General features: G+C 39.6%; 1 protein-coding gene across 1 annotated transcript in view; it reads right to left on the reverse strand.

Annotated features, from left to right (window-relative positions):
* Positions 1 to 21,655, reverse strand: part of GABBR2 (gamma-aminobutyric acid type B receptor subunit 2) — a 458,385-nt gene that overhangs the window by 13,483 nt on the left and 423,247 nt on the right. The window contains exons 16-18 of the mRNA XM_005517349.2: positions 13,274 to 13,498; positions 6,826 to 7,008; positions 4,715 to 4,844 (exon numbers count right to left, since the gene is read on the reverse strand). Of these exons, the coding sequence (XP_005517406.1) occupies positions 4,715 to 4,844; positions 6,826 to 7,008; positions 13,274 to 13,498 (538 nt within the window). The remainder of the gene's footprint in view (positions 1 to 4,714; positions 4,845 to 6,825; positions 7,009 to 13,273; positions 13,499 to 21,655) is intronic.

Raw genomic sequence — 21,655 nt, forward strand, 5'->3', positions numbered from 1 at the left:
AACCTCTGACAGGTTGGTCTCCCTGTTGAAATAGAAAGAGCCTCCAATTTCAGGATTGAATCCATTTGTTAGGCTTCATAGAAACTAGCATACATATCTCTATATATCTCTATAAAGAAAGGAACTATATCCTTGTTTCAAAACAGCATCCCTCTAAAGGAGTTATTTTTGAAAGCCCTTACCTTTGAATCTATTTTTCAATCTCAACCTTAACGCTTGAATCGCATGAACTTCACAGAAATAATATTTCCCCCATCTATCACAGATGAACTCTGTTTTGCTTTGCATCTGTGAGCAACATGCCTTTGAAAACTGTTTTTCTTTGAGCTGCTTTTACATGGGGAAAAACTAACACCAGGAAACATCAGAGTGGGGTGACAAGTGACAGTATGTAGGCATATCTGACATGTAAATGAATGCTCCCAGCCCATTTACAGCAATGAGTAAAGACTCTTTCTGCCTTAAAACAGGCAAGGTTTTCTGAGCAAGGATGGGAGAAAACCTGCAAAATGGGTTTGCTCATAAGAAGGGACTGTGGCAAGGCTGTCTCTGGCTTCTTCTGTACATCCCATAGAATGGCTGTCACTCCTTAACTTTTCTGCTATGCTTCTCTGAAATGTACTGGCCAGAGGAAGATTCTTCTGCAGGATTTCTTCTGAGCTTTGCTTTATATGAAACTCCTTCAATCCATGATTTTGTGAATTATGCCACATGCAAATAATTTCATATATTAAAATATCAAAACGAAGTTGAGTAAAATAGTAAGATTCCAAGCATATAAAAATTATCCAGTTCCCACAAACCACACAGCACCTTTTCTCTGTGTATTTGTCTCTTCAGTAGCTTTTATCTCTGCTGAAACTTGCACAGCAGAAATAACTTCCACCTTCATGAACTCTCTCCTCTTTCTGACACACTGACATAGGTGCAAGGAGCCCTTTTGGGAAGCTCTGGTTTTTGACCATGTAAGGACATTTCTTCCCTAGCACCGTGTGGCAAAACCTTCCTCTTCACACAGCATCACAGCCGAGGCACTTGTCCTCCTCTTTTCCTAATGTCAGCCTGGCAAACACAGCCGTGCCTCCCAGCCTGGCTCTTGCTGAATGGCTCTGCCAGTTTTAGGGGTGGCCTGAGCCAAGTGCTGGCTTGCCCCACACCCTGTCCCTGCCTCAAGACCAGGCTATAATGTGACTCTGCCACTCCAGAAAGGCCACCAGATCCCAGAAATGCCAAGGGAGAAGTTAATGTTGCCCTGTGCAACTTTAACTTCTGACCTGAGCTGAGGTCACTAGCAGGCACGGTGACTCAAAGTCATCTGAGGAATGTAGGAAATGAAGTCCAGGGGATGTCCTTTTAAATTCATCTGGGGAAGCCATTTGAAGTCTCAGAGCCATAGTCCGTGGAGCGTGCTGAAAACTGCTTGACCACACAAAGCCATGTAACAGTGCAGCTAAAAAGCCTGCACTAAAAGAAAGCAATCAAGCCATAAACCACAAATCACATTTTCCTAATTGCTTTTCTTACATAGCCAATTGCTGTAGATGTCTCAGGGACATTATGCATTTGTGAAAAAGAAATGAGTGTCTCAGATAATATCTCTCTTTAAATGAGATGTACTGAAATGGGCTGTAAAGAAGGAGACCCTGTGCCAGCAAAGAGCTCCTGGGATACACCAGGAGCTGTTGCTGTTAAAAACTAACCAGGAATCCCAAAGTTATGAAATGCTGCCTGAGGTCAGGCAGATACAGAAGTTCACAGCTGTATCTACCTATTTCGGATAAAGTAATTTCACTTTCGTGTCTTAAATCCATATGTTTGATGAAAATGAGGGTGGTGGGGAAGGAAGAGATTAATAAAACAACCTCCTTTTGCGTTTGGCTATAGGAATAAGGATTTTTAACTCTGGGCAATTTTTATAGATTAGAAGCCTACTGAAGCGTACTATGACATTAAAGTTTGATTAGGGCTTGTTCAAGATGCACTGCCTAAATCCTCTGTTATGATCTGTTCTGTGAAGAGCAGTGCCCTGAGTTTGTGTAAGCAATAGCAATGGGGTTATGCTACATGACATTCTCCATGTGAGCTCCTCCAAAACAGCAAGGTGTTTTATGAAAACAATTCACATAGAAGTGAACCACAAAGGGAATGTGAAAAATTATCAGCTATGATTTTTAGGTCCAAGCCAGCTGCTATTTTGAGCCTCTCTGCTGTGTTCCTGCTCTCCCAGCTCACTTTTTTTCACAAGATCAAGGAAGGTGCAAACCTCATCATCACCTTAAAACCAATATTGGACTGGCTTCCCCTGTTGCACAGTGGGTGTGAGAGAGATGGTCACTTCTAGGTCACTCTAATAGATTATTTACAATTCTGAAGCTTCACTCAAGTACCACCAGGGATGCATAATTTCTAGTTTCTGTACTTTCCTTTACTGAAAGCTCATGAAATGCATAGCTACAGAAAGCATAGTCATGTCATTCAGAGTTAGCTTTCCTGTAGCCGTAAGGGCCAGAATTTTTTTAAGTACCATTTAAGCGATGTCTGTTTGAATCTGCACAAAAGCAGCAGTGACTCAGCAGCGTGAATTCTCCAAAGTCTTGTTATTTTGGTTGGAATGGCAAATTTATATTAAGCGCATAGGTTGGCTATTGGGAATGGGGATGGTGAGAGAAACAGACAGGAGATTCAGGAGTAGATAAGGGACAGGGAAATATGGAAAGATAAGAGGCAGAAGAAATGGAATTGGAGGGACAGGAAAAAGCTAGCAAGGGTTGCTGATCACAGTGGCTCAGAGCCTGGAAGTATGAATATTTAATGTCACTTGTGCCAGAATCAGGATACACTATAAGATGCATGCACGGATTATTTGCCACTAGGTGTGGGACCAAGCTTCAAACCACTTCTGCAAATTGGGATCCAGATCTTCCTCATTCCCAGGAGAGTGGATGCTCTAACCTTTTCATATAAAGTTGGACAAGGGAAAGCATCTTTCTCCACCTATCCCATTTTTTTGTGTGGAGCTTTATGTGGTAGGTCCATTGAGAAAATTGTGTCCAGCAGCTGCATAGAATATCTGTCCTGTAAATCCAACTAATAAATAGTTCCAAACTACTCTAGACATTAAGGCTCCATGCTTACGGATGATTTTAAATATGCACCCCACAGCAGAAATGTTAAAGCTGGGGCGCTGCACTGGGGGAAAATTAGGAAAAGAGACAATCTTGGATGCTGCTGCTTAAAGCAGCAGTTAGGCATCAATGTCTTTTGTAGACATAGCCACAAGTAAGTGCAGAAAGGTTATATTTTATCCTTGATTTCTTTGCCAGCCTCCTACTGCTAATGGAGTGCATCTTGCTGTGGGAAGCATCCATCCTAAAATTATACCCAGTGTATTTTTTGAGAATCATTTTTTGTTTCTCATACCCAAACTCAGATGGGCATTTGGCACAATGCAATGTATCTTTTCTGCTTGAAATATTATTCATGATTTATCATTTTTCCTGGAGCATCTGACATGAGAGGAACATTCTATGTGTTCCTTTCAAACTGCCTCATCCCACTCACTGATGTTAGTTCTTGCTCCTGATCTCAGCCCAATAATCACACGCCTCCAGCAGCTATTTACGTTTTCCTTTTCCTCCTTTCCCCTCTTTTTTTTTTTTTTTTTTTACTTTTAAAAAAGACACTGGGAACTCTCCCTTTTTCTCCTTTTTGCCACAAGTTATGCAACCCATTGTATACCCAGGCTAAAACAAAAGGTGCAAGAAAAAGTAACCTTATCCAACCAAAATTTCAGTATACTTCAAAAACATATGTGAACTGTTGCTGTTGTTCTAAAATTATTCTTCAGATTTATTCATAGGAGTAACTTCTGTCCCACTGAATCAAGCCTATGGTGCCGCATCAATAGGAAGCCTGAGCCCTGAACCTTGCAGTGTTACCAACATGCAAGATACAGATTCCAAACACAGAGCAGCCAGTTTTTCACACACCATTGTAATAGTCAGCTGTACAAAGCTATTTGCCAGAAGTCACAAAGTAGATCCATTCTAGAGTCAGATATGGAAGGTGGGTGTCCTGGCTTCCACTTTTATTGCACTATGCACCAGATTTTACTGCTTTCCAAAAAGCAAAATGGCTCTAATGGAAGCAATTCTCTTGCATGTATTTCTTCAGGGAGTGATGCAGGAGACACAGGAGAAACAACTTAGGAATATTACAGTTGTCATTAAATCCTTTTTTATCAGTTCCTAGGGAAGAATTTTCATACATGAGTGGCTTCAATTCTGCATTTAGAATCCAAATCAGCACTGAAATATTTACATGCTTCTCTTTTATGTGCTTGATAGCAGTGTCCAAAAGCAGGATTTCAGCATCCTAGTCAGGCAAGCACATATTAAGCTCGGCTTAAAATTCTGCGATTTTCCTCTCTCCATGCAGCACAAAAAAACTTGACTTTGGAACATAAGTACACTTCTAAAAGTTTCCCACTTCACCATGTGTTTTACAATAGAAGACATATATACGGAAATAACTACTCAGTGTAGTTATTCCATGTAGCTTATTATGTGAATCTGCATACTCTCAGTAATTCAACCAAAATATTTAAACTGTCTTACCAAGAAAGCACTTTCTGAGTGCTCTGAAACCAATTCAATGAGATTGCTATTCCAAGGTTTGGCATGTTAAGCTAAAAATGGATTTTATTAACACTCACCTTTGCTGTCTGTGAAGTTCCGTATACTAAGAATGTCATTGAGGTCCTGATAGTGGTTCTGCTTAATGTACGTTGTTTTCTCAGGAGTGTCCTGAAGTTGCATTGTGACCTCTTCCAAGTCTTTGTCCAGCTGCAAAACAAGGAGAGTACAAATCCTTCAAAATTCAAGAGTCCTTTCTTCAGGTATCAGCACTGAGGCAGAGCTTTCTATAATTAGATGGGAAGGCAGGGGGTAATGCAATTACTACCCTGTGACAAATACAGTTTTCTTGTAGCACTACTACACTGCCTCTAAAAATAATGCTACAAGTGAAAAATTGTGTTCAGCTGTGATACTGCACACAGGGAACAGGAGAGGAATGAGCTTTAGTAGTTGACAAGTAGTAGTAGTAGAAGCAAATCAGGTGTACTGACAAATGAGAAAGATATGGGTGTAAGAGAGCCCAGTCTGAAAACTTCTCAACTATTTATTACCTACATGTAAAATTGTGGCATACATAGCTATAACCATTTCATCCATCAAATTATCAAACATACAGGAGAATATGGCAAGTGAACTATGCCATAAGGGAATTATGGCACCTCCAGTGACTGACTGCAGTCAACTCTTCCAGGAATGCACTTTTAGCACTGAGCAGAGCACAGTGTGCTCTCCCCAGAGGCTGACTTGTACTCAGTTGTCTACAGCCCCAAAGGAAAATTACAAGAAACAAGCTTCCTAATCCTCTTTGTGAACAGTTGTGCAGGGTGTGGTGTCCAGAGTATGTCCCACTCACTACCAGCTTAACTGAATTTTAAAACTGCTGAATGTAGTTTTGTGTTATTCCTTATAGAGCTGGAACATAGCAACTCAGACTAGATGAGCCAGAGATGTAGATTCTAGCCATGGTAGGGCAAGCTCCAAATCTCATTGACAATGAAACTGATTTGGACCCTCTGGTTCTGGGAATTTAATCTATTTAAGCAAAATCCAAAAGAAATAAGCAAGGGCCTGCAAGCACTAATGTGGCTGCTCTGATCAGCCTTACCTGTGCTCACCATCATGAGACTTCCAAGGCACAGGCTGAGATCCTGTGTTAGGAGGCTTAGTAGAAAAAAAAAAAACTACGGTAGAGTAAAGGAACAGAAATAGCCAGCAGGCAGCTAGGCCTTCATTAAAAATTTCAAGGCTCTCACATGAAAGGGACCTGGGAAGCTGAACTAAATTTTTTTAACAAGGCAGAGATAACTTTTACTTTTGTACTCTTTGGTAGCCTGAGTAAATACCTTTTAGTTACCTAGGCAATTGTCATTACTTAAGATCTGGGCAAAGAAATAACTGTTGCAAAAAAATAGTTTTCTTCAAGGTATAAGAATACAGATTGGACAAGAACATGTTAATTTATTTATGATATGATCAGTTATGGTTATCTTGTCTCAAAAGTTGGGCAGTCTTCAAGACTGGTTTGTCATTGTTTCAGGCCTACCGAGCAAGGATGGACACAACTATGAATGTACATGCTATAGCTCTAATCGAATTCATGCACTTCATGTACTCAGCCTTTCCCTCAGCAGGTACTGAAAAAACCACCACCTCTGTGCCAAAAGAGTCAGCTTACATGTTCATAAAGGTATTTTTCTACCTTAAGAAAATATGCAATTCTGTTTCATGGAAGATGTAAAAATCTGTCTAGCAAGTTTTTGAGCAAATTCTCAGAGAGGTCGAGAAATAACAGCAACAGCAGCCTCAGAACTCAACCATAAACAGGAACAAAGACAGCCCTTAAGTGCCCCTGGGGCTGCGGATCTCTGTTATGCTCGCTTGTAAAGGTTATGCTTCTGAAGCTGCGGAGCTCAGCATGTCCATGTGAAGCAGCAGGGTAATTGGCCTGTCACAAATAAATAGGGCAAGTTTAATTCCATTTTGCTAAGGCACATTTTCATTTCATCACACCTGCTATGTATCTGCTGTACTAGTTGGCAATCCATATAAAGTGTCTCTTTCCTATTATTGCTACCAGGAAAGTTAACTTTTTTCTCTAAAAAGTAATCAGCATTTAAGCAGACTGCAGAATTGCAACAAAAAACAATGAGAAGTGAAGTGCCTAGGCAGTATATACAGTAAACAATACCTCTGTAATCTTCATTCTCAAGCGGTGGTTCTCTGACTGCAATCCTTCTAGTCGAGATGTGCTGGCCTGATTGACGCTGGTGACTGATGTTGATGTTTTTGAATCTTCTTTCTTTTGATTTTGAGTGAACTGAAACCGTCTGTTCTGTGTGGCTGCATCTGGATTTGTTCGCAGTGTGATGAGCTGAAAGGTTGAAAAGCCTTAAGAAATCCTGTTTTATTTTTGCAGCTATTTATTTTGTATCTCAAAATACTGAAAGGCAAACCAAGAGCTCCTTTTTGACTTTCAAGTATAAAACTCAGGAAAGTGAGATCTGCTTGCCATGTGCACTACTTGAGATGATTTCTAAATAACTTTACAGAATAGGTTGAATAAAAATGATTATGAGAAAGGAAGCATTCAAAAAAATTAGGAAAAAACTCATTAAAAAGATATTTATCTGGATTTTAAATATATTAAAATATATTCTATCAAATTTAATCTAATATTCTATCAAATGTATTTTTTTCCTTCATTGATATGCTTATACTTTCAAAGGATATATTCCCTCTTCAAGAAAAAAAAATCAACAAAACCTTTCTCTTCCCAAGCACAGTTTTAACTGAAATTTTTCCTTTCCTACTGTTACAAGTAACACTCAAGCAGCGAGAGACATGAAGCAGGAGTATTAACAGAGAGAACTCATGGGAGATTGCACTCTGGAGATAACAGAAACTTAATTAGTTTTTAGAAACCCAAAATAAACCAAATCTGCTCAAACAAATTAAATAAGCCACTTAAAAAAAAGGTTAACCTTAAACATATTTAATTTAAGCAAATATAAGTAAAATTTAACACTCAGTGACAATGTGAAAATATCACCTCGACATGAGGAGAGAAAGCTACCGCTGTTTGGCAGCGGGGAGAGAGATTCTCAGATTACTCTAGAGAACACAAAATTTATGCTACCAAGCAGCATACATATATATCTGGATACAGACAAAGCTAAAGGAGCTCCCTGCCTTGAGAGGATAGGCATAGAATCATGAATCCAAAGGTGCTGAGTTGTCTGAAAAGAAAGAATGGACAATCATTTTGTATGCACAGCCCAGACAAATTTTGTGATATAGCCGCATTTTGGAATTGATCCCTCTTATTCTTAAGGGCCTGGAACTGTTCAGGAGCTCCAGTGGCATGAAGTAAGGCCCTAACTTCTGGTCAAGAGACATCTGACTGCTCAGACTCTGAAGAGTGTGGTCCCTGGCTTGTATTTACAGAGCAAAGCTGCAGCTTGGGATGATACTTGTAGATAATACATTTAATTTTTTAGGTGGTAAAGTAGATGGAGAAAGCTAAGGTGCTCTGCTTCTTCACCTTAGTCTTTACTGGTAAAAACTGCCTTCAAAAATTCCAGACCTCTAAAGTAATTGAATACATCAAGTTCAGCCAACATGAAAAGTTGTGTGCCTGAGGATTAAGAGAACTGGTCCATGTCATCATAAGGCCACTCTCAGTTACTTTTGGAAGATGAAGTTGATTTTGAGCAGTTTTTGAGAATTGGAAGAAAAGAAACGTCACAGCTGCATTCAGGAAATGTGAGAGAAGAATATGGGGAAATGCCTCCTCTCCACCTTCACCTCAGTACGTGGGGCATGCTGCAGTAAATCCTCTGGGGAGCCATTTCCAAACATATTAAGAGCAAGAACGTGATTAGAAGCAGTCACCATTGATTTATGAAAGAGAAATCCTGCCTGACCAACCTGATTTATAGCTTTCTTCAGTGAGATGTCTGGGCTGGTAGATGAGGGAAGAGAGTTATTTTTCTTGACTTAAGCAAAGATTTAACACTGTCTCCCAGAGTATCCTCATAGTTAAACTGATAAAGTGACTGGGCAAGGGACCTCTGAAGTGGATTCAAACTGAGCTGAACTGACAGGCTCAGAGGATTGTGGTAGCCAGTCACTAATGCTGTTCCTCAGTCTGGAAGGAAGTGGGTCTGGGCCAACAAAAACCTCCTAAGGCTAGGCAATGGGAAATACTAAGTCCTTCCCTTGAGGAGAAATACATCCCAAGCACCTACCCAAAGAGCACGAGGGCTGTTTGGCTGGAAAGTGCTTTTAGTATGAGCTAACAGTACCCTGGGCCAATGGAGGTGATCCTTCCTTCCTACTCAGCCTGGGCAAGAGCACACCTGGGGTGTCGTGTCCAGGTGTGGGCTGCCCAGAACAAAAGAGAAATAGGTGTAGTAAAGAAAGCCCAGAGAAAGGTCACAAGGATGGCAAAGAAGGTCACAGCCCTTATGATACTAGTAGAGACTGATTATTTAGCCTTGAGATGGAAGACATTGCAGGGCGATGACATTATTCATGTGTATTCAAAATATGATGGAAGAGAGTAAAGAGGATGGAGCCAGACTCTTCTCAATGTTTTGCAGTGAAAAGGAGGGAGACACAAGCTGAAAAACAAAAATTTTCACTTAAACATCAGAAAAAACTTATCCTATTGTGAATGTGGTCAAATGCTGGTAGAGATACTCAGAGGAATTGGGAATTATTCATCTGGAAGTAACCAAGACCCAACTGCTTAAGATCCTGGTTATCTTCCTGAGCCTTCTTAGAGGGAAGTGAATTCACTCTCACAATTCTTTGTTTCAAATTAGGCTGGTTGTAATGACTGATGTACCTAAGTCCCAGACCAAAAACTACATGAAAATGAAATTAAAGGTAAAAAATGGTAATTAAAAAGTTTCTAAAAGCAGCAGGCAGAAGCGTTACAAGATAAAAGTTCTGGAATTTGATGTGGTCTAAGTTAAAACTGAATATAAGTATGGCCATTGAATCATCTTCACCTGGGAGTTTATAGCTAAAGATTGGGTGTTTTGCAACAGGGACAAGGTGTAATGAATTCATTCACATGGTGTGGACTAGATTAAAAAGTCTATGGGCAATATTGTTGGCTCATACTCTACCAAGATGAGCTTTTTAATTTTTTTTTCTACCATTAAGTCAGTGGAACTTATATCTTGTTGTCTTACATCTGTGCAGTTTCAATTTTCACAAAGGGTCAATGTTGAATATCCACAGAGACAATTGCAAATAGGCATAAAATGCTACCAATACAGAAAACAAATGTTTTAATCCCTAGAACTGATTTTGTCTTGCTGCTCTTCAGGAAACTGGATCATAATTAATGTGTTAATGCCATTGCAGCCAGAAATGGTATACACTTGCTGGGCAACTACAAGTGAGGCCAGTGCTCTGTCTCAAAATGGATGGAGTAGAAAAAAACGGAAGGACATGGAAGCTTCATAAACATGGATAAGCTTGTGACAATTCCTTCATGAAGACAGAATGCATGTTAGGATTTTTTCTTTTAAAAAAGTGAAGAGTATTCTGGAAAGAACCACAGACATCTTGGTCCTTAAAAAGATAATTAGATATAGAAGTTAATTTCTTAGAGGAAAAATATACATAACAGGTGTTTGAATTCTGCAGATAACTTCTACAAATTAACCTTGAATGCAGAAATCTATAATAGCTTTAACAACGTTCGGAAAGTTTTTGACTGGATAACATGAATGTGTACAAGTTAATGTAAATATGATGCAGTATAATGCTATCAACATTTGTACCTTTACATGGAGATGGTAATGAGCATTTTTTCCTCTGATCCCTCTTACTCTGCTATGGGATTTTCCTCATGTTTTTTTTTTGAGGCACTCGATACCGAACAAAATGGCAGTGGACGAAGTGGACAGACATTTAACTGGAGGAGTACAGTAATTGCCTCGCTATAAGTAAATAAGATTAGTGGAGCTGACAAGAAGGAAGGGGAAAATGTCATGTTTCATTCCTTAATGTGTCTACATTGTTGAGTAGTTGCCTATTTAGATTCATAAAAGGGCTGTGGGATAAAATTGAATTTCAGCACTGTTGACACAGGAGACTGCTGAAGATTAGTTAAAAGGAATGCACTTTACTTGGTATAGCAGAAAAGTAGTGGCACTCATCTAGCTCAGAACCACATTACTGCTCGCATCTGTCTGGTCAGTTTAGTAAATGAGAAAGTGCAGTCTTCCAGGTCTTCATTATCATCCCCTGTGCTTGATGAGCAACAGGCTTTAGTATTCACCAGAAATCTTCCTAAGTCACCAAGATTGTATTAATTTATGACATAATTGCTTGAGAGGAGAGATTTGGTGCCTCTCTCACACTAACATCTTATCTAGAGGTACAAATTAGGTAGTGTTGGATATAATCTTTGGTGGTGTCCAGATGAGGTATTGTACAACCTGTGCTGGAGCTGAGGGGAGAGCGCTTGCCAGCTGTCCTGCTGTGACTGTGGCACAGCACAGCCAGAGGAGATGTAGGACAATATATACGAGTGATAGAACTCTCCAGCTGTGAAAACACTCACATGGGCATTGGAAGTGCTGCATTCCAGTCCCTGCTTCAACATCTTGCTTTTGTACCTTATCCAATGATGAATTTTATTGCTAAATAGCTAAGCATTTGGAAACCTGACAGTACATGGAAAGAGGTTAGGGACTTCATGCTGGGGTGCATTGATTCATATTTGTATTTTGGGTAAAAAAGAACTGAGAGGAAAAATGAGAGTAGGGTAACTGTGGTTTAGAAGAAGATCAGAGGAAGGGGTTAAAAAAGGAATCAGAAAAGTAATTTCAGAGCCTGTGACAAGAGAATGAAAGGATGGGCAAAGGAGCATGAAAGCAAAGGGGAAAAGGGCATGGACAGCATTAATAATTCTCTTTGAAGAGAGTTCTGACATTCTTTTTAGTTATTTTTGGCATCAGAGTTTTAATATGCATTTTCATATGGCTTACCCACTTTAATCTTACAGTGTTTCAAAGTACATTCTATTGCATGTTTGTGAATGTTCCTTCAATTTAGAACAAAGTTGTGACTCTTCCCTAAGATCCAGAACAAAAATATGACTATACATGTCTGTATGGATTTTTAATATTTGACAAATGAATTGCAGAACTTGCAAAAACATCTTGTTTAGTCAGTCCTGGAGAATGAAATACTTTGCTTTTTTTTTTTTATTTTTGCAGATCACAAATCAGCTTCTATTGCTAATCTGCACCTCTAATTTCTTTCAGTGTTTACACTTTGAGATAATATTATTATTATTATATTGTTTCTCTTGTTTCTTTTGTACATATAGTTCTTGGTCCCCCAGTAGGTAGCATGCCACTTAGCACCAGATGTCTGACTGACTACAATCTGCTCAGTACATTGATTGAACATTGTCCAATAAAGACAATAAAGACAAACAAACCTCTTATAAATACTCACTTGAAAAACCTAAAAACAGCTATGTTTATGCAAGCCACTTAAAATGAATACAATTGAACATTTTACTTCAAAACATCAAATGCATTCCCTAGTACTTGAGGCTTTGCTAAGTAAGCTTACATAAAAAACAGCTTTCCCTTCATTCAAGATTGTCTTATTCATGTCTAAAGCTTAACTCTGCAAGGGAACTGATCAGGTTCCAGCCCTCTGTTAAGTATCTTCTTGATTCTTCCAACAAGGCACAATGAACCTGTTCTCAGAGCCCAAAAGAGCAAAGGGAAATGAAAGCATATCTCCCAGTCTGTGCCTCACTCAGTCTTTTAATATACCAAATAACAAATATAACTTCAGTGTCAGCATTTGCAGCATACATATAGTTTTCCTCTGATAGGTGCTGACAAAGCCTATTGTACCACCATAAATGAAAGATCTTATTATTTTGTAGGTATAGAAACAGAGAACTTGATTATCTTGTTTAGGGTATATAAAAATGTTAGAATATCCTGGGAAGGGACCCACTGGGATCACGGGTCAGCTCCTGGCCCTGCACAGGAACACCCCAAGGATCACACCAAGTGCCCAAGAGCGCTGTTCAGACACTTCTTGAACTATGTCAGGCTGGTGCTGTTACCAGTTCCCTGCATATCACTTTCCAGTGCCCAATCACCCTCTGGGTGAACACCTTTTCCTAATATCCAACCTAAAACACCCCAGAGACAGCTTTATGCCATTCCTTTGGTACCTATAACTGATCACCAAAAAGAAGAGGGAAGAGAAGAAACATGGCAGAGTAGACAACAGGACCTGTCCCCCCTGAATCTCCATTTATATCGTCACTCTTTCAAAAAATTTCCTGAAAGTTGGAAATAGAGACTATTCCATTGAAACTACAAAAAAACAACTTTTGTTTCCCCAGTCACAATTTCAGTAAAAATATAGGCATTAGAAGCTCCTGTATTCACATTTTCTCCAAAATATCATGAAGCTTTGTTTTTCCTTCATGGTCCAGAGAGCAGAGTTTATAGCTGGGCTTGGTTAAGAACTCATACCTGTCCACTGCACTTGAAAAGGTGATAACCATGTACAAATTACATCATAATTACAGAACAGCAGGAAAATAATCCAGATCCACGCAAAACTAATTCACCTACCTTAGGTACAAACACAAGGCAGAGAGTAATGGTGCTGCAGAATATTATGACTAAAGCAACGATGCAGAACTGAACATTGGGCTGGTCCCGAGTAAGGAATGAGACAGCAGCACCGATAATGCACATTATCCCCACGTTGTATACACTCATTCCGATGTACTTGCTGTCATTCAAAGCAGGAATGCTGACATTCCGTGTCTCCCAGGCGAGGAAACACCCAAATAACTGAAATGGTAAAAGAAGGAGAAACGATGATAGTTTTAGGAGGAATTGGCTGTCATCCAGAAAAAAGCACTAATTTAAAACAGGTATGTTTTCCAACTTGACAAATATAGGCGATATTACAATTCAGAGATATACACCTACCTTTTCCTCAATATCTAATTACCTATATGATTTGTTTTGCTCACTAGGACAGATTCCTGCTCTAACAAGAAATATGTGAAATTTAAAGTTAGTCCTGACTGGAAAAAAAATTTTCTAAATGCTATGGTTATCTTTATTTTATATTTTAAATAATTCTTAAAGACTGCCCTTCCTGTTTCTTTTCAAGGATTTCAGCATTGTTTTTTTAGCTATTTTTAGCAGCTGTTCTCAATATACTCTTATCAATCCAGCTATTCATTACATGATTATCACCTACATTAATAAGCAGCAGTGCCAAGATGTGTCCCATGAGAGATAAATATACAATGTAGAAAGTGTCACCCGAGTTGTTCAGATTACAATTATAATGTCTTTTATTATAGTGGGAGTTGGTAATGGCCTTTCAATTGCAGTTGTCTAATGATTTCTGGCATAAAACATTCTTGTGGCAATTTTTTGTTTGCCTTTTTCCTTTGGTGTATTTTTAAGTTTTAGCCCCTTTGTTATTTGCAATATGCTTTTGCAATTCAGCAGGGGAAAGCCTTTAGTGGAAGGAAGCCATCTCCATCCCTTGAAATTTAATTAGATTTTTCTGCAACATGAACTGCTGCAGACAATTATTTTCTTCCTCTTGCATTCCTCAGAGGAGCTCTGGCAATGCAGTGAAAGCCAAAACGAACTCAAGATGTTGTAAATAGGTAACCCAGCCTGCAGCCTAGGCAAAGCCCTGTAGGAGTGTAGGTGCCCTGGGAAGCATGACAGACAGCAGATGGTATTAGATGAAGGGAAGGAAAGAGAGAGGAACCACCACTAAGGTCCAGGACATGGTTTCTATGTTTTCTAGCTTTTGTTTCTGATCAGAATACAGGGACAGACAAGAAGGAGAAAGAACAAAGGTGCACTCCCATTGACCTTAGTAGCCTGCCTCCCAGACCCTCACATTTGTCCACTGCCATGTCATGGAGATAATATTCTCCTTTATACAACTTCAATTTATGTGCAATACAGGAAATTGGAGGTCAATGGTGATGCTGTTTGGGTGACAAATTGCAGTTGTCTAGTATAGTTTAACTTCTGTTCTTCTGTTTGCTTGGTTTTTTCCTATGGCAAATAACCTGTACCAGAAGAACATTGTTTGGTTGCCAGACAAGCAAAAGAGAGTAGGGAAATGGCAGATTGATGTTTGCTCTACAAACTTGTGTTTCAACCCAAGTTGTAGTAACACTGGGACACTAGTAATGCAAGTTTCCTTGATTATTTGCTTAGTTTTAATCTCAAATAACAATGGCAACAAAGCCAACCACTTGTGACTCAGATACTTCACACTCCCACAGGCACTTGCAGGCTGCAGCCACCTACCTACTCATCCAGGCACTTCCAACCAGGACATGCTGCTGAACTGCCAGCTCTGCCCACCCTGAGCTTGTCTGCTGGCTTAGTTCATTCTCTTGCCTACAGCACACATGTCACCCTGCCACATGGGCATGAGCAGAGCTGGCTAGGAGGCTTTGGCAGATTAGGCATCTGCTCTCAGCCCATGCAGTATGGCAGGCTGCAGGGGATTCCCAGTCCCGGCAAGGGATGTAGAACCATTTGCTCACCCACTTCCCAGTGCTGCCATCACTGCTGCATTCCCTGTCAAGATAAATTGCCACAGGCGGCCTTTCCCAGCAACAGCAGCAGTAGCTGCCCTTGCAATCCCTACCCAAATCCTTCTCAGCAACATTCCCATCCTGTGCCTCTACAAGCTGCTGCAGGAGATGGTCCTGCTCAGGGCACTCCATTGCCTTGCTGTTGCAGTCCTGCCTCTTCAGTTTAATCTCCTTTAGTTGGACTAGAGCCCGTACCTCACTCTGGCCCATTGCCTCTTCTACTCACCTTCCCAGCAGCCCAAGAACTGCAGGAAGAACAGTAGTGGCTGCTGTGGGCAGAGCATGGGAAGGGGATGCTCTTAAGGGGTCTGTATGCAGCTACCTGGGTCAGCAAGGGGTCTCAGCCATTCAGGTAGGGCAGCTGAGGTTAGTGAGCCCCTTATCAAACTTTGGGCCTGAGCAACAGCTCATTCTCTGATGCATTTTCAGAGCCCCTCTGGTAAAACAGGTGATCCCTCGGATAGGGAAGGATGCAGGCAGCACTCCTTTGCTGTAGGGTCTGGCGCTGTGCACAGACAGAGCAGGAATGTACAGACTCCTTTTCAGGCTCTGCAGAAGCAAATAGTCACTGCATGCACCTGGGTGCACGGGGAGACATACAGTGGTGGTACCTTTTTTCAGGGCACAGACCTGTTTCCCCCAGACCCCACCATTTCAGGGGTTGCTTGTTCTCCACTCCCTTGCACTGCTCAGTTCTGCTGCAAATTTACATTTAGTCAGCCCTGAACTGACAAACAGGCTGGTCTGGGCCGAGCTGTTTTAAGGGGTAGATGGAATCCTTGTCTGTATTTCTTCATCACAGTTTTAAAGGGATGAGATCCTGATTAACTATGGAGAACATTTCTATCTTCTCATACTATGGTTAATTATTAATGAGATTTTTAGGGTTGGAAGTCATCCCTCACTCTCCTCCACTTCCCCCTGTATGAACAAATTCCATTCCTAAAGCATTATTCTGGGAAAACAGCCAACATACTTACATGAGACCAGCACTTATTACAAATAATGGGGATGAATTTATAGCTGAAGTGGTTATAAAATTATCTAAAATATAAATTATAATGGAAAAAAGATTGTTTGAAGAGTGTTGTGGGGGTTTTGGTTTGGCCCATTCTCATTTATAATTGAGAACAGCATGGAAAATGGTTAAATATCTTCTGGATGAAAGGAAGATATGTGTGTATTTATATGACAACTAAAGAAAGGGAGAGGCTCTTGCAGCAAGTGGGTTTCCTCAGAATGAGCCACTATAAATCTGGAAGCATTGTTTTTAATTTTTATTAGCATTTTGGGTAAAATGCTTGCCTAAGGAAGAGAGATCTTCTTTTCTAGAAGTCACAGCTCATCTTTGAGACTCAAACATGGATAAAAGGTGAAAGTTTTCTGCATCCGGCTGCCAGGGCAGTGGTGATTGCAGAGGTGCTCCTTGTCTGCCTGGCACAGATGCCTGCAGGCCTCAGTGGGGGCTGGCAAGGTTTTTCCTCTGAGATAAAGCCTTCCTGAGGGAACACCATGCTTTGCTTTTCCTCCACCTGCCCTTCCTATTTTACCCCTTCCTGAGGCTCAGGAAATATGCACACATGAAAGATTCAGTTTTATGACTGCAAAAATCCTGTAAATCCCTTGGTAAAATCCTGTGAAATGGCTTGGTTGAGGAATGGGATGCAAACATTGCTAGTTAAAGGTCCAGATTTCTGTGATCCCTTGACAACTTTTGAATGTGAAACTTGGGAGCTACAGTTAAAAACACAGACTCATAGTACCTAGCTCAGCTTCTCTTTACTCCAGGTACCTAAACTTTAAACATCCATCTTCCCCACATTACATTTCAAACTGTGCTTGGGGGCACCTAATTCTTGAGACTGCTGTGGGATTTAAGGACTATTTGATATTTTTAGGCTGCCTGCTGGGATTTGAAATGCAGCTGTCTCTCCTCCTATTGCTCCTAGAGGGCTCAAGCTGGTGAAGGTTTCTCAGACTGTCCACTGGCTTGGGCCTCACACAAAATACATCAGCATCCATCCTCATTCAAGACAATGACGCTGGTGATCACTACTGCGTAGCTTCATGCTTGGAGAACAAAGCACAATTCCAAATTTTGCCTGAGATGTGCTCCCTAACCCTAGAGCAGAGTCTGGCTTCAGGAGGAGACCTCCAACTTCTTCCAGAGCTGTTGGATTTAATGTAATGAGAGAGTGACTGTTTTAATTAATTGGACGCTTGTGTGGGATGTTAGTTCTGATCTCTGCTGAGAATTTTGATTAAACAGTCTTTAGAGAAGGCGTGCATAAATACACATTGGGATGGAGGCAGGCAGCTCTTAGGAGTCCTAAAGTGCTGGATTCAGAGAGGTGTAGGACACATCTGTCCCCACTGCTTTACACCAGTTACAATTCCCATCCTGAGGCTGCTGATGGATCCCACACATCTCCAAAGGAATTTGAATAACTCAAGGCTACATATTCCCTTATAGAAAGCTGTTGTCTAAAATTTAAGGACACCTCAGCCTCTTGTCAAGTCTAATGGCCTAATTTTAGTCCTTTTTGTATCCCTTTTTGGAAGCAATGACACTGAGAATGCAGCTAGGAAGACTTCCTACACTGTTATTCATGAATTTAAAGCCTTCCTCAATTTTGATGGTCTAATACACACATCTTCTTGATGTAGAAAGTGACATAAAATATTGGTTTGGATTTTCTCATAAGATATGGGGAGCTGTACAGGCAGGATTGGTTTGTTTCATCTTTTGCTTGAGGGTAGGCAGCTTCCATTTGACACTGATTTAGAGTATTACCTTTGCAGCTGTTGGTATGGTAGGTTTAGGCTGTGTTGTCAGTGCACCTAAAAAGGCTGTGAGAAAATTGTATAAATCTGGGGAAAACAGCATCTAAAGACAATAGGATTGTATCACTGTGATTAAAGATAGCTTAGTGGTCACTAAAAGAAATCTGTATTAAAACATTAGAAGTATAACAGATGTATGGAGAATTATACATGTGTTGACATTCAACAGGAAAATTTTAATTTTAAAAAATGCTGTACTGACCAAATTTTGATACCTGGGAATATAATAAAAATGTTTGTAGTTGATGTATTGGAAAATATTTAACACTCTTTTTTAAAACTCTACCAGCTAGTTAATTTTAAATCATGTTCATGAGAATTACTGCTAAACACAGTAACAATTGCTTAGATCTACAACATATATTGATGCAACCAAGTGCCTAATTTGCTATTGGATTGCACAGACTGTCATGTGACAGGAAGACAGTTTAAAGAAATCTGTATTAAAATGTTATTATTTAATATTTATTCACCTCCATTGCCCTGTACTGTCATTAAACCATTTTTAAAATGCCTCATTTCAAAATCATGTGAGCTTACATTATGAACAGCATTAGGAAAAAGAGATAGAGAAAATTACACTAAAGATATCTGACAAGAGCAGAGAAATACCAGAGGAAAAATCTCAAGTCTGTCAGAAGTCATGCTTGCCAATAACTAGGGGATATGGTTTTGGAAGTATTATATATCTGACCTGCTACTTTGCAGCTAATTGCTGTATTGTAGTAGCACTGACCCTGTTCTCTTGTGGATTGTAGCCCTGCTGTGTGCAACATAACAAAATAAAAGCAAGCCTTTTCTTCAAAGATTTTACATCTGGAGATTTTTGTTTTGGTTTTGTTTCTTCTAGCTAAATTATTGTGAGATTTCTCCTCCTGGCTCCCCTAAACCAAAGCAGTTCTGGACTCTGGCCTGTAAAGAACTTTCAGCCTGAAGTAACTGTGAAGCTTGACTTGTGCATTTCTCTACTCAGGTTCATTCATTAAATCCAGGTCATCACAGACACAGACACATTTTTATTTCAGTGAAATGGCTGCAGATATTTTAAAATAAAAATAAAATAAAAAAAAGGATTTTCGGTTTTCATGTTTTCACTGGAGACTTGTGCAGTACAAAATACTGAGCAGCTTTCAGGAAGATTCATGGAAAAGTGACTTTTTTTTTTTTTTAATTAATTACCTGTACCTGAAATTAAGTAAGGTTAGAAAGCTGAAAGACAAACTATTCCCTTTGTAGGTCTCTTACCTTCACTGTCAGTACAATCTGATGCTAACCATTGCTCACTCCCCTGATCTGCTATGAGTCAGCTGTGTATTTAGTTAATTTTCACAGAGCTGCTCTGGATAGACATTACTAAGGGAAAGATTAATATTTCTATTGAGCATTAGGATGAGAGCTAAATATTGATTTTAATTGCAAGATATGCATATTCAGCTACTCAGCTGAAGGATTTTCTTCTTAATGGTCTTGGCAAAACCCTTTAGTCCCAATGCAAGGCAAAAAGGCAGCTGCACCAAGCTATGAGCACTAAAAGGCATCCAGATTTTGCTTTATATTCCAGCCTCCCAAATCAACAGGTCAATAAAATATATCCCACTCTGTCCATTCAGAGTGTACTTGACTTCTTCCATGAAAATTAAGCTTAGCCATGAAGCACATTATAGAAACTCAGTTGAAACAAATACACAATTGGTCATTAGCAAATATCCATTTGGAGTGGGTTTATATTGTCTCTGGCATAAGATTACCACAATCACAGCTCTGTAAAGAGGTGAAGCACCTCTGCTAAAAGCCAGTGTGTGCACTACAGCTTAAATCAATTTCTGCTGTACAAAAACTGATGCCAAGAGACATGTAAGGGAATATTGCACTATCTGCAACGTTTAAAAAGTATCTTTGAAGTTTCCTTATGGTCATATCAGGGAAAAATTTATCCAACAAAGCCATATGGAAATGTGGTTTTGGATGCTAAAATACCATCCATGTTTTATTGAAGATATAATAAATATCTGGTACCACTATAAACTACTTTCCCCCACCACAAAGCTCAACTATCTTCCTCTCTAATCACTATAAGATGGGACAGATGGATCCCACCATATATATGATTTGGAATCATGCAACTTAATTGTTAAGGAGGTATGCCCTTCTGATTTCTCTTTTTGATCATGAAGAGAACTAGGAAAGAATGCAAATATATCTGTTAAAAATCAAAGGTATTATCAGAAAACGATTGGGAATTTTAACAGAATCTGAAAACTATTCAATTTTTCTAAACATCAAATTTATTAATTTTATAAAGGAATTAATTAACAATATGGTTGATATAATATCATAAGATAATTGGGAGGGACTTGAGGAAATAATCTAGTGCAACCTCCTGCTCAAAAAGCAGGCTCAGATGTGAGTTCAGTCCAGGTTGCTCATACTTTTATCCAGTCTGGCTCTGGAACCTTTTAAGGACAAAGGCTGATCAAACTCCCTGGGTGAGCTGATAAACTGCTTCCCTTTCCTTAGTGACAACAAAATAAATTCTTTACATCCATCTTTCATTGAGTATAAAATATAAAATAATAGTAAAATAATAAAGGGAGGAGCATGTGTTGCACACCACAGCTGTACTGATCATACACAGCTCCTGGGAGGGCTAAAGCACCTGGAGCAGCAGTGAGAAGCTACATCCAACATCCAGCAAGGACAGCCAGAACATCCCTCAGTACCACCTGTAGGTACCTAAATGCTGTCAGTGGCCAAGTTTTCTGTAGGATATTTGTGAACTGGTGCCTGTCACACAACCAGCATCTGCTTCCCCTCCTGCCTGCCGAGCCAAGAGCACCGAGTGCTGACTGAAGACTGGGCTGCAGGGCACTGACTGGAACCCAAGATCTAAACCATGGTACCTAACTCCTCTTTTGAAAATCTCCTTCCAAGTGCATGAAAAAAATGGAAAAATAATGTTTTTGTATTAGCCAACACAGCAAAGGAAGACATTGGAGAAGGGAGAAGGGATAACAACAAGTGTATTTACAAACAGCAACTGAAAGATGTTTGTGTATATGCTGTAAATAACCATTCCTAATCTGCACATGTGTAAAAAAGCTATTCTTATCTAAAAATTGTTTTGACTGTTGTGGAATGTAAAAAAAAACAAGCAATAAAATTGGCCAAAGACTGGACAGAATGTAACAAAAGTTAAAAAGAGTAAATTCATAATAATGACTATGAATAAAAGATCTGAAATAGAGATAGTGGAAAGGTAAGTTAAATGTATAGTAGTAAATGAATGGCTAGGAGCATTAACAGAATTCATAAGGATTTATAAAAAATGTAAGTTGAGAAAAATGAATCTTAATAATGATTCATTCCTTGGAAGATGACAAATTCAATAGCAGTAAAATGTGCTTAACAAGGGTTTTATCCGATATTTACAAAGAGATGGAAGAGTTTTGCCAAAATAGTGAAGTGCAGCTTATTCCAGCAGCAAGACAGAGCTCTTGAAAACTCTGTCAAGACAAGCTGT

Source organism: Pseudopodoces humilis, chromosome 1, assembly GCF_049639895.1.
Source record: "Pseudopodoces humilis isolate 2021_Gansu_Grassland_sample_001 chromosome 1, ASM4963989v1, whole genome shotgun sequence".
Taxonomy (NCBI): domain Eukaryota; kingdom Metazoa; phylum Chordata; class Aves; order Passeriformes; family Paridae; genus Pseudopodoces; species Pseudopodoces humilis.